This window comes from Lottia gigantea (assembly GCF_000327385.1).
Source record: "Lottia gigantea unplaced genomic scaffold LOTGIsca_73, whole genome shotgun sequence".
Taxonomy (NCBI): domain Eukaryota; kingdom Metazoa; phylum Mollusca; class Gastropoda; family Lottiidae; genus Lottia; species Lottia gigantea.
The window spans coordinates 1,194,101-1,206,933 of NW_008710453.1; the positions used below are offsets into that span (position 1 = coordinate 1,194,101).

Consider the following 12,833-nt stretch of genomic DNA (forward strand, 5'->3'; position numbering starts at 1 on the left):
GGACCTTCAGGCTAGCGTTTAACTTACTGTGGCTCCATGACAGTTCAGATATTTTCCCCGCTTTTTAGACCAAATGCATAGTTAAAGGGACAATTTAAAAAAAAAATTTAAGCAATGTTTCCACAGTAGACAGATATGAATAAATGTACACTGATACAGATATAATTAGCTACGATTTCAAATTGTCCAATGAGCAAGTACCTTAAGAGGTACAAACACCCCACGGTGATAACCTAGCCCATGCAACAAAAATTGCAGGTTATACAAAGCCTTACTTGATTCACTATGGAAGTCAATATAGCTACTTGGTATGAATAAAATGATATGAATACATAAAAATTTTATTTAGATGTGGAATTCAACATTTAATAATGCTTTTCAATTTACAATAATATTCTATTGAAACTTGATAACTAAATTTTGTTATACAAATGAGTTAAGTTGAATGTGGCTTACAAGAAACGTCAATGTTGACAAAGAAGAATTTCTAAGATAACTTTGAAATATTCCCTTATTTATTCCTTGAAACAACTGACAGAATTCAATTTTTCAAATTGACAAGAGTAAAGGATTAAAATTAAGATTTCATAGATGATGTGATATTAGGTCAATAATAATATCCCTGTACCAATATTTGTTCTAAAACTCAAAATGCAAATCAAAACAAGTGAGATAATAACAAAATAAATAATAATTTATACACATTGACATAAAATGAAAAGAAGCCACGTCTCCAGACAGAAAGTCTTAATAGATACAGGTCCTGGAGATTCCAAACATGTCATAATATCCCTCAAACCACTCCTCTTTTCTTGTCTTTCATCCTGGAAATGTTTTAGATAGCCAATCCAAATACACTGACAATGCAGTACATGGTTTTATTTTCCCATCTAATTGTACAGCTACCTGTAAAATAAAACAAATGGCTGTAGGATATGAATCTATGAAAGTAGAATTGAAATCTTGACTAGCACAGCCATTGAGAGAATTTGACAATAGACTATGGCTTGTAGCTCACAATGTTAAACAGCATATTCATTTTTTGAAAATGTTTTCATTCCATTTATCTTTTCTACACCTAATTGGGATGATGATGACATTCAACACCAAGAAGTGAGCATTGTGTGAAATTTTGCCAACATAAGACAACCCTTTTAATATTTCCAACCGTCAAAGCATCTTTAATGTAGCACATAAGGCCTTGGTTTATTCTGCCATCTGAACAACTAGACTCCTTTTCCATGCTAGCGGCTCCAACCTGCATCACTGACAAGGAGTAGCTGGGTTGAAAAATGTGAAGGTAACTTGAACCCTGGACCTTCAGGTTAGCGATCAAGTGTCTAGTTCACTGAATTAACACAGCTTAGAAGATAAAAAGATGACCTACCATCAGTTGTGTTGTCCCAATAACATGAACTAGCAGTATGAAGACCAGCACCATTTTTCTGCATTATTACACATGTTACTGAAATAAGGAGGACATTGTGGATTAGTAACAGAAAACTTTACTACCATAATTGAGATGGTCATATTCCAAAGGAATAATTTAACCCAAAAAGTGAAATTGTGTCACGACAGCGGCATTAGCCTGCTCTCTTTTGATTTCCAACTGTCCATGAACCTTTTATATGCATATCCTGGAACACACGAGGTCTCTGTTTATTGTCCCATTTGAAAGACTAGATGCTTTTTACAGGTCAGCCCCCCAAAAGAGAAATTCTGTGTGGTACATTGTTCATCAGATTTTTTAATCTAAATTATACCCTGGTGTGTATCAAAAAAACTTTCATATGAAGAATGGATCTCAAGCCAGATGCTGAAAGTCTTTGAACTACCACATAACTCTCAAAGAATCTAAAAGATGACTATGTAAGCTTACACAACTTACCAATATATTTGAAGGGTTTGCCTAATTTTGTTAGTTGATTTAAACATTGTTCTACAACATTTGAAGTCCATTGGTTAACCTTATTATGTTGATATGTGTTTCCTCCAATAGCTCCTTCAACAGCCTAAAAATTAAGCAAAGAATAAGTTAGTCAAAATAAATCACTTTATCAACAGCTGAATTTAGCACTGGGTGCTTTTGCAAATCTGACCATTGGTTCATTTGGGATAGAAATGGGTACAAATTGAAAACGTGAACTGAACTTTGATATTTGAATTATTTGACTTTTTACTTGAGATTCCTGGCCTAGTTAACACCACCAGAGAGAATATAGGTGACAGAAATTGATACAAAAATAGAATATAAATCTGTGAGCCTAGCAATAACAACTGCTTAACTTTTTATCAATATTATCTTAATAACAATTGTTTTTCAACTCAAATGAAATGAAATGAAAATGAAATGAATAGTTTTACATCCTACTTTTCTGTACCATGTGGACTAATGGAGGCAGCAACGCCATGCAGGGTGCAATGAGGGAAATTTTGCCAGGACAGTGATAGGTCTTTTTTTCTCTTTTTTTTTGAAATGAAGAATTGTTTATCGAATCAAGATTTGCATTTCATATCAATGGCTATATTTTAATAACAACACTTTGTTAATTCATTTTGATTCATTTTCTATTTCCAGCTGTCAAGATATCTATCATAATAAAAAAAAAAAGGGCCTACTGAAGAAAACCCTCAGAACTGTCTCAATTCAACTTACCTCTTTAATGATGGTTGTCACTTCATCAATAACAAATGCTGTCTGAAATTATATAATTATTAGCTATCATTATCTTATACAACAAACAGAATCTGTATAGTAAATTAACCATTTATGCCCGATTTGAAACTGGCAGATTGAGTCAGCTTCTTTATATCTATATAAAAGCTTTTTCAGCTAATTAAGGCTAAGTCTTGGTACCGTACCAGACTTGGTCACAGACAGTGATACAGATATCACAAATAGCTACGATTTCAAATTATCCAATGAGCAAGTACCTTAAAAGGTACAAGCCCCCGAAAGTGAAAACCTAGCCTACATTTTTTTTTATTTAGAAAAAGTTTGCAACAAAAATTGCAGGTTATACAAAGCCTTACTTGATTTGCTATGAAAGTCAACATAGCTACGCTACCGTACTTAAATGGTACCGGTATCAATAAAATAATATGAATAATATGAATTGGTCACAGACACTGAGACAGATATCAAATTATTTATTTACTTATGATTTTGTTATCTGGCTTGGCACACAACATAATTATATTGAATTTGAATAGAACATGGCAATCATGGTCATGAAAAAATCTTTCATTTTGGAATAAAGATATCTTGGACCACACATTTCCCTAGAGAAGTAATAGTAACTGTTTCGGCCCTGTGTTTGTTAATCAAATTTCATCATCAATATTTTAATTCAGGATAAAACCTACTACGACATTATATATAATCAATGACATCTAGAATCTAGAACTGAAACCACCACACATTGACATAGTGTACAGTGTACTGCATAGATCAGTTGTCTGAGTTGAGTTGACGAAATGAAATGATACAGACCCAGGGACTTTACGCCTGACTTCAAAAATACGCACACATATATTGTAAAAATCATACATACATGCAAACCAAATTACTACTTACCTCTTCGGCTGACTGAAAATCGTCCATTATATCTGTGTAAATTGAGGATCTCTCAAAATATTATGAAAATGTTTACAACTTCGGTCCTCTTGTACTTGTCTCGTTGACAACCTAATCTCGCGAGATCACACATATAAACAAAGGGAGACTAATCCAGAACTGTTTCTGACCACAAATATTCTATGTAGAAAGGAATCAAGCGGATTTGTTTTGGATCACCATGCAGATAATAAAATAATGAGATAATCATCTAATTAATCTAGAATGGTTTTTGTCCTATTCGGTTGACGTGACGACATAGGATTTATCAAAATTCGTTAAAAAAAACTGAAAAAAAAACCGAAAAATAAATGAAACGAAAGAAAGACATGAATTTATATCTGATTAGGGCCTATATCTATAACAACAGGAACATTATTAGTCTGTTTGATTTAATGAATAGTCAAGAAAAATATACATATCTGTATTTAAGTAACCGTATTTGCAATGTCAAACTTCCAACTTCATATGTATATTATGTCTACATGCAAGCTATATGTTTGTTTATATTTGTTATATTTATATTTGTTATATTTACTGTGTTAAATTCATCGTACTATTATGCCTCATGTGCAACCTGTAATGATATAAAAAAATTTCAAATGGGAATTGTTAGATCTCAGTAGGCTAATAAAGATATTAAAGGGATTGTTCAGATTTTTTCTTTTTTTTATGCGTATAGAAGACACTGATGGCATAAATTTGCACCATTCCAATAAATCTACAGTCAGACATCTCGTATGGCGACTGTGGGTCTTGTAATTTCGAACAAACTAAGCTACACATGGTACAAATACCCCACCATACCAATACAGACACGTTTATTTTCAACGATAATTAGTTTTTTTAATCAGAATATGAGACTGTGTTGATATTAATTATCATTCCATGATTAAAAAGGAAATATAATGGTCTTGTTTCAATGTGTAGGCCTATGCCTACCTTACATAATTTGGTTATCATTCTATTTCTATAGGCTATTTCTAGGTTTTATGGTTCTGCGATTGATATATTGAGCAGTATTAAAACAGTAATAATTATTTGTTATTCTTATTAATATTCTACCAGGAAAACTTCATATTATTACGGAAGCTCAAATACGAAATTCTTTTTTCATTTTTTCATTTTTAATTTGAGGAAATACTTTTGAATTTGAAAAAAAAAAAATACTATAGAGTTTGTAAACATACTTTTGAGTTTGAACAAATAATTTTGAATATGGTTCTCAATGAAATTGAATTTGGTCATATAGCCTAACTTCGGTTGAGAGTGTCTAGCTGACGCATATATGCACACATTCTTAAACAAGTTTAATTTGTCCTTTAATGCCAGTGGTAGGGAACGTACGAGCAAATATGTCAAATTAGCTTGGCACAGGCCTCGATTCCAGCCATCCGATTATCATGCATAAGAATTTACTAATTAATTTGTCAAAGTCAAAAGTATTTTTACACAGTCAAAAGTATTTTTAAACCAAAAGTATTTCGTCAAAAGTATTTTTACAAAGTCAAAAGTATTTTTACAAATTTAAAAGTATTTTTACAAAGTCAAAAGTATTTTTACACAGTCAAAAGTATTTTTACAAAGCCAAAAGTATTTTTACAAAGTCAAAAGTATTTTTACAAATTTAAAAGTATTTTTACAAAGTCAAAAGTATTTTTACAAAGTCAAAAGTATTTTTACAAATTTAAAAGTATTTCTACAAAGTCAAAAGTATTTTTACAAAGTCAAAAGTATTTTTACAAAGTCAAAAGTATTTTTACAAAGTCAAAAGTATTTTTACAAATTTAAAAGTATTTTTACAAAGTCAAAAGTATTTTTACAAAGTCAAAAGTATTTTTACAAATTTAAAAGTATTTCTACAAAGTCAAAATTATTTTTACAAAGTCAAAAGTATTTTTACAAAGTCAAAAGTATTTTTACAAAGTCAAAAGTATTTTTACAAATTTAAAAGTATTTTTACAAAGTCAAAAGTATTTTTACAAAGTCAAAAGTATTTTTACAAATTCAAAAGTATTTTTTTAAAGTCAAAAAGAAAATTTCAAATTAAAAAAAATGTCGTTTTCGAGCTTCCGTATATTGTATATTTATTTTCCATAATTAGACTGATTCAAGTTATAATCGATAATCTAAGATGTAAAGGGATATAATCATAATACTCTTTATGATGTCTAATTAATTACTGAAATTGCTCCATTTCGGCTATATATGGTTTATAATGTTATAAATCATTCGAAGTAAATTATTGTTATAATGTGCGGGCATAAGATTTTTGCTGCCGAATCGAATCATTCTTTTGTCTCCCCGTGAGCCCGCAGCCAGTCGGCGAAACTCATGACAAGACTCTAGTCGTCGACAAAAATCGGCAACGAAGACTGTGCCCGTAACACTGTATATTTGTATTGCACTATCGTTTTAAATCGTTATTACAATACTGGATACAAATTACCAAGGATAAAATTACCATTTCGCACCAGCCGTGGTCTTTGCAAGTTGGACACAAAATTGGGCATATAATCTTAAATCCCTTTAGACGAGCTGGATTTAAGCGAGAATTGGCATAATCAGCATATTTCAGTGGCGGATCCAAAGGGGAGCAGAGGGATATAAATAATATTGTAAAGACATTTAATTAAAAAATGTGCATATCGGGGACAGTGCTTGAAAATTGGAATGATTCAAATTGATGCTATCAAACGTCTGTGGTTCCTGCAATTCCACTATATAACTAAGTGTTTTCTAAGAAAGCACTGGCCAAGGCAACAAGTAAACATACACGTAGGCTACATCTTTTACATAATTATAACCAATTAATTAATAAGATTTAATTAAAAATGTAAAAAAAATTGCCAATGCTGCGTGCAAAAAAGATGTTGTAATTTCCCAACGATCGATGATATCTCATCTCATCACAATCTACAATATACCTGTCACTGACAATTTGGGTATGATGTACATTTCATTGATTTATATTTTTCATATTTACATTGTATTTAAACAGTAAATAATAAACAATATCAGACAAAAATTTCAAAGAAAAGCATCAATTAGACATATAGATACATGAATTATTGAACGTTGGGAGGCAGGATTGAGTCACAAATCCTGTTTAAAGGGATTGAAAAGAAATTTTCTAAATTTTGTATGTGTATCGGGGACACTGATAGCATCATTTTGCACCATTTAATTTTTCAATAATACGTCTTTGATTCCTGCAATTGTTCTTTATATAGCACAGGATAAGTCGGTACCACCAAAAAAACTTTTTTTCATCATGGTTAAAACTAAAAAAACAATCTACAATATACCTGTCACTGACAATTTTGGGTATGAAGTACATTTTATTGATTTATATTTTTTATATTTACATTGAATTACAAAGAATGAATACCATGCATAGTTTTTCTTGTATATAGGGTATATTTATGCGCCCACCCAGGTGGCACCAATTAAGGCAAATCTCTATATAAAAGATATTAGACCAGCCCCTGTCTTACCACAGGTAGGTAGGTAGATGACAAGTTAACGTTCGCTTCCAACGGATGCTGATATCGCAAACTAGGTAGCTGATGGTAGTCGTAGTGTAGTTGGATTGGTTCAGATTGGATGATTCTGTGTTGTTGGTTTGGTTGTTGATTCTTCGTTAGATCTGGTCGGGTCGAATGACATGGCGGTGAAACTCGGCCCTGGATGGTGTGGCGTGAGTTACTCGATCTCCTTCATTCTTCCAAACTCGTTCTGATCATGGTATTTCTTGTTGATTGGTGGTCGAATGGTAGTCGTTGGTTTGGTTTGGTTTGGTTAGATTATCTGTTATCTGTTGGAAAACTAGAAGACCTGAAAAAAAAAAAAAAAAAAGGAAGTGAGAAAAGAGGGACGAAAAAAATAAAAGGGGGAAAAGCTTTTACCACATCCCTGACGTCCGTAGATACTAAATTGATTAGACCACATATGGTTTTACCTTCCATGTACATGACATGAAAATCAAGGAACTAATACTGGGATAATCTCTTAAACTGTCTTAATTACTAGGGGTGTCATCTCTCACTCAATATGGACTCAATTAACCAACAATTATAATATTGCTACATTCTCAAGAATGTTTAATATGAGTATATATTCATCAGTGAACTTACCTGGTGTCACAATCACAATTAGTTCGATATTCGTACTGTCAACAACCAATTAGCTCTCTCTCTAGTCTGGATTATGGCGTCCCCTCCGAATATTCCGAGGGTGAGTTGCTGGAGGACCTTAAACTCCACAACCACGCAGTAGAAGGACTCTACCTCTACAAACCTCGGGAGGGCAAGTGCATGAGGGACAGTCCTTTTCCCCCTTTATATTCCAGGTGCCAGCTCCACCCATACATCCCCATGGTACGAAGATGCCAGAAGTTGGGTCACAACAAAGCTTGCTGTAAGAAATGTGGAGAGGAGCACAGCACCAAGCTGTGTAAGTCAAAGAAGGTTCGCTGTGTGAATTGTCGGAGTGATAACCACTCTAGCAATTCTGCACAGTGTCCTTCTTTCTTGTCCCGACGTGCTGAAATAAGGACACAGCATACTTAATTACTTATATACGGCATCTTCGCAAGAAGCACGTCACCACGTCTCGACCAACACGGTGCCCGCTGCCCCAAGCCCGTGGTCGAATGCCCCAGACCTGCCCGGACTCCAACTCCGAAAGGATTCACGCCGGAATTCAAGGATGAGAATATTTTATTTTGATTTTTGTTGTAGGTTGGTTGCAGTAGCAGTCAGTTCCAGAACCAAGGCGAGTGAAATCAACCCTAAAGATAAAATGGATGCAGTTTCTACAGTGTGTGCCGACTATGTCACAAACCAACCAAGGATACCAAACCAAGGAAGGTATCCAGTACGGATGTTCCGTAGTGNGTCAATCAGTGGAAAGTAAAGGCGGTATCCACGAGAGGCCAACCTCGTCAGTCAAGGAGCATCTGTAAGAGTATAGGCTCCAGACCCGTTAATGAGCGTTCTAGAAGCACTTCGCTAGCTAGACCACTGCCAACTGGCTCCGTAACGGAGATGAACGTAGAGGTTTTTACGGAACCCCAAACCCCATACTCATTCATAAAGTCATTGATTACTAATGGTAGACAAGTTGCTGAGTTCATTGAGGCCAAAAATGAGCTTAAATGATCGTAGAATTACTTGCAATTGCTCCTCTTGGTTCGCATCTCGATCTCACATTAGTAAGCAGTCGGTTAGCTAAGGACTATGCGTGGGAAGCAACCAAAGAGACCCTTGGAAGCGACCATGTTGTCATTGAAATCACGCTGTCATGTAATGTTGTGAAGGAGGAAGTCATGTGTGAAGGCAAATGGAGACTAGGGAAGGCAAACTGGGATTTCTTTAGGCGTCACTTCACTCGTTCCAAGCTAGATCTGGCAAGGGGCGAGTACGTCTCTAGTTTTTCTGTGAAGTTGACTCAGGTTATTACTGATGCTGCTATGGGCTCTATTCCCCAGACTAAGGATGGCATTGCACGTAGGTCACCCAAGTCCTGATGGTCCGATGAACTCCAGGCTGTCGTAGATGCTCGCAAGCGTGCTCTACGACGGTTTCAGAGGAAGTCGAACCGTTACACCAAGGCAGATTACTTAGCGGTCAAGGCTTCTACAGCTGCTCTGTTGCGTGAATAAGATTTAATTAAAAATGTAAAAAATTGCCAATGTTGCGTGCAAAAAAGATGTTGTAATTTCCCAACGATCGATGATATCTCATCTCATCACAATCTACAATATACCCGTCACTGACAATTTGGGTATGATGTACATTTCATTGATTTATATTTTTCATATTTACATTGTATTTAAACAGTAAATAATAAACAATATCAGACAAAAATTTCAAAGAAAAGCATCAATTAGACATATAGATACATGAATTATTGAACGTTGGGAGGCAGGATTGAGTCACAAATCCTGTTTAAAGGGATGGAAAAGAAATTTTCTAAATTTTGTATGTGTATCGGGGACACTGATAGCATCATTTTGCACCATTTAATTTTTCAATCAGACGTCTTTGATTCCTGCAATTCCCTGTTTTAGGTAACGGACTATGGTCCAACAAGTCATTTTTCATACTTTAAAGTCCCCCATTTTCATTTTTCATTTGGCCTAGTGAAATATACAAAGCAGATTTTTCTTTATATAGCACAGGATAAGTCGGTACCACCAAAAAAATTATTTTTCATCATGGTTAAAATTGAAAAAAAAAAAAATTACTAAGCTAACCACCACTTGCAAATGAATAGTGCTGGCTTCGATCCTAGGTCCGTGCTTTCTATGAGCTAAATTCTCATTTCACCTTGTCACTAAATCTACATTTAAGTGTAAGATGACGCGAAGCATAGTTATTTTGCGATAAGTGACGTCAAAACACTTATAGTTAACAGATAGTGGCATTGTAAAAGCCGCAGACGTCTGGTTGAAAATTCGAATGGTGTAAATTGATGCTATCAGTGTCCCCGATACACATAAATTTTTTACAAAACCTCTTTACAATAAAAACTTACATGTTAGGCCTTTCTTACTTTTGGTCCGTCTGAAAGGGACATGTTCGCCATCCATTTGACAAACCTTAGTCTCAGAAACGGAATATATCACAGCTCACCGTCGAAATTTGAGCCTTCAAATCTTCAAATCCATGAGTGTCCAGAATTATCCGCATTTGAAAGTTAAAAAGACGACATATAATTATGTCACAAGCTAGACGAGCGGATCCTATTAAATCCATTACCATTTCCAAAACAAAAAGGTAAAATTCACCTAATAACAGATAGACCTATGCTTATTCACCTATAATAATCTTTCACAAATTGCAAGGATTCAAACACTCACATGACAAAAAACCCGAACACTAAGACACTAAAATAATAATTATTGTATTAAAGTGATACACGTCTTAGAATGAACATAAAATTTAATTCTCAAGAATGGTCAATATGAGTATATATTCATCAGTGAACTTACCTGGTGTCATAAAGTTAAAACAGAATCCCTGTAAAATCTAGAAAATTGGAAAACTCATAAAACCAAGTATTTATTGAAAAACGCTTAATATTTTTCAATACTTAATTGCATTTTTATTAAGTTTTTTGGATTTATCGGATTATATAACAATCCTGTTATGTTATTTATGACACCAGGTATATGTACTGATGAATATATATGCTCTTATATTATGGAGTTATATTTTATGTTCATTCTAAGACGTAGTATCACTTTAACATGTATCTACATCGACAAGCTTAGGCGACCCAAATACTTAAGTTTTGGCGAGCCATGAATATAGGGCGACTATAAAACAATAATTTTGCGACAATATTGAAATAGAAAGCGACATTCCTAGTTTGAGATATTTTTGAATGAATTATGCGATAATGAAGACTAAACACCTATTCAAGACCCAAACCAAGGCCCGAAAATGGCTAACCATGCCCTTGAATTTCCGAATATGATCATGAAGTAAGATGCACAGTGCGTGCAGTGATCGATACAATAAAAACAATAGATGAAACAAATCGTGTTCTAAACAGTGTCTCAGTATACGCGCCTATTTGCGATACCGCACCTTAGGTTGCATTCGCAGTTGTAATGCAACGGATATTAGACGATTTTTTGATCTGCTTTGTTGCACAACAGCACCTTAAAAAAAATGATTTTACTTCATTACGAAAAGAAATATATTTCAGCATGTGAGTGAAAAAATTTGAAAAAAGACACAAAAAGGCCGATAGTGTGATAAGAATATAAATTCTTGAATCAGTATTTGGAGCAAAAATCCTGAGTGTCCATATGCACGTGATAGGTGGAACCCAAACGGCAACGGATATTATATACACCATAAACATTACTTTAGATCGCCTTAACTGTCGAGTATTTTGAGGTGTTGCACCAAGAGGGGCAATTTTTGTGTATGCTACTTTCGATATTTTACAATAAAACCAAATCACAGAAGCTATTTTCACAAAACATAAATTACATAAAATAATCAGGGTATGTTTGTTCAGACTACATATTTCGTAGTCCATGGGAGTAATTTGAGCCAAGGCAACTAGAACAGCATCGAAAAGCCAAGATCCAATACAACACATTTTAAGCGTTTTTGTAGAAATTTTTGTTCTGTGGAAAAGCGGATAAACAACTGATGCAAATCTTTCGGCACCAATAATAGAAAATGCTGATAACAAACAAAGAAACGACCATGTTATAGTTATCATTCGAATAAAACAGATCTTCGGGTGAAATTGACTTGTATTTTTCTCAATCATAAAATTAACTGAAAAAAGATAAAACGCACTGATGACTATACATAATAATGATAAGTTAATAACTGGAATATTTTCCATAGTCAGTTTTCGTCCACTTAGCTTGTAAATTATTTTAATATGGATCACATTAACTACTAAAGAAGATAGCATGAACAAAAATATCAAAACCCACACTATAATATCAACTATATCCATAGTTCTAATGATGACGGTCCCTGGTGGAATATCCTTATAACGCAACACAATAATTGTATGTAGCTTCCATGTAATGAGTAATGCGCCTTCAAAACAAGAACAACCGATCAGAAAATAGTTTTTAAGTTTTTCTAATTCACGGTTGATACAAATTCTCTCCACCGAAACAACGATCAAAATAGAAACAGGCTTTACACAAAGTTAAAAAACGATCATATTAATTTTGTTAATAATTCAACAGTTTCCTCACAGTCAATTCCACCTGCACAACTATTTTGTAAGAGTCAGTGAGATTGTATTACTCTCATGTATTCTGTCAGTTATGTCGCTTCTGAAGTTTAAATAGCTAATCTCACCAGTTCTAATTGATGTAGTTACTCATTCCCCGCCACTCGTGCTAATAGAAATGGTAAATAGCCTATAATCTAACAACAAATAGAAAGCTGCTTAAAAGAGCCAATAGGATCGCATTCCGAATCGACTCTTTTTGAGAAACTTTGTTTATCTTCAATCGCCATAAAAGCCATGCCAATTATTGATAAAACTGTTGTTCATTTTTATCCATATATCTATGGTTAAGAGACAGGGGTGTAGAGATGAATGAAGTAGCGGCAGTAGAAGAGACAGGGGTGTAGAGATGAATGAAGTAGCGGCAGTAGAAGAGACAGGGGTGTAGAGATGAATGAAGTAGCGGCAGTAGAAGAGACAGGGGTGTAGAGATGAA

The 12,833-nt window shown here is 34.2% G+C and overlaps 2 protein-coding genes across 2 annotated transcripts; one reads left to right on the plus strand and one right to left on the minus strand.

Moving 5' to 3' along the window:
* Positions 1 to 324: 324 nt before the first annotated feature.
* On the minus strand, positions 325 to 3,793 carry LOTGIDRAFT_236041 (hypothetical protein). The gene is made up of 5 exons (XM_009066153.1): positions 3,578 to 3,793; positions 2,657 to 2,698; positions 1,889 to 2,012; positions 1,384 to 1,465; positions 325 to 902 (listed from the first exon to the last, which is right to left on the minus strand). The coding sequence occupies exons 1-5, from the start codon at positions 3,602 to 3,604 to the stop codon at positions 836 to 838; spliced, it is 342 nt and encodes a 113-aa protein (XP_009064401.1). The 5' UTR covers positions 3,605 to 3,793; the 3' UTR covers positions 325 to 835.
* A 1,354-nt stretch (positions 3,794 to 5,147) lies between these two features.
* Positions 5,148 to 5,567, plus strand: LOTGIDRAFT_131349 (hypothetical protein; the record flags this gene model as incomplete). The annotated part of the gene is made up of 1 exon (XM_009066154.1): positions 5,148 to 5,567. A coding segment is annotated over one exon (420 nt), but the record flags the coding sequence as incomplete, so codon positions are not given.
* Positions 5,568 to 12,833: the final 7,266 nt, after the last annotated feature.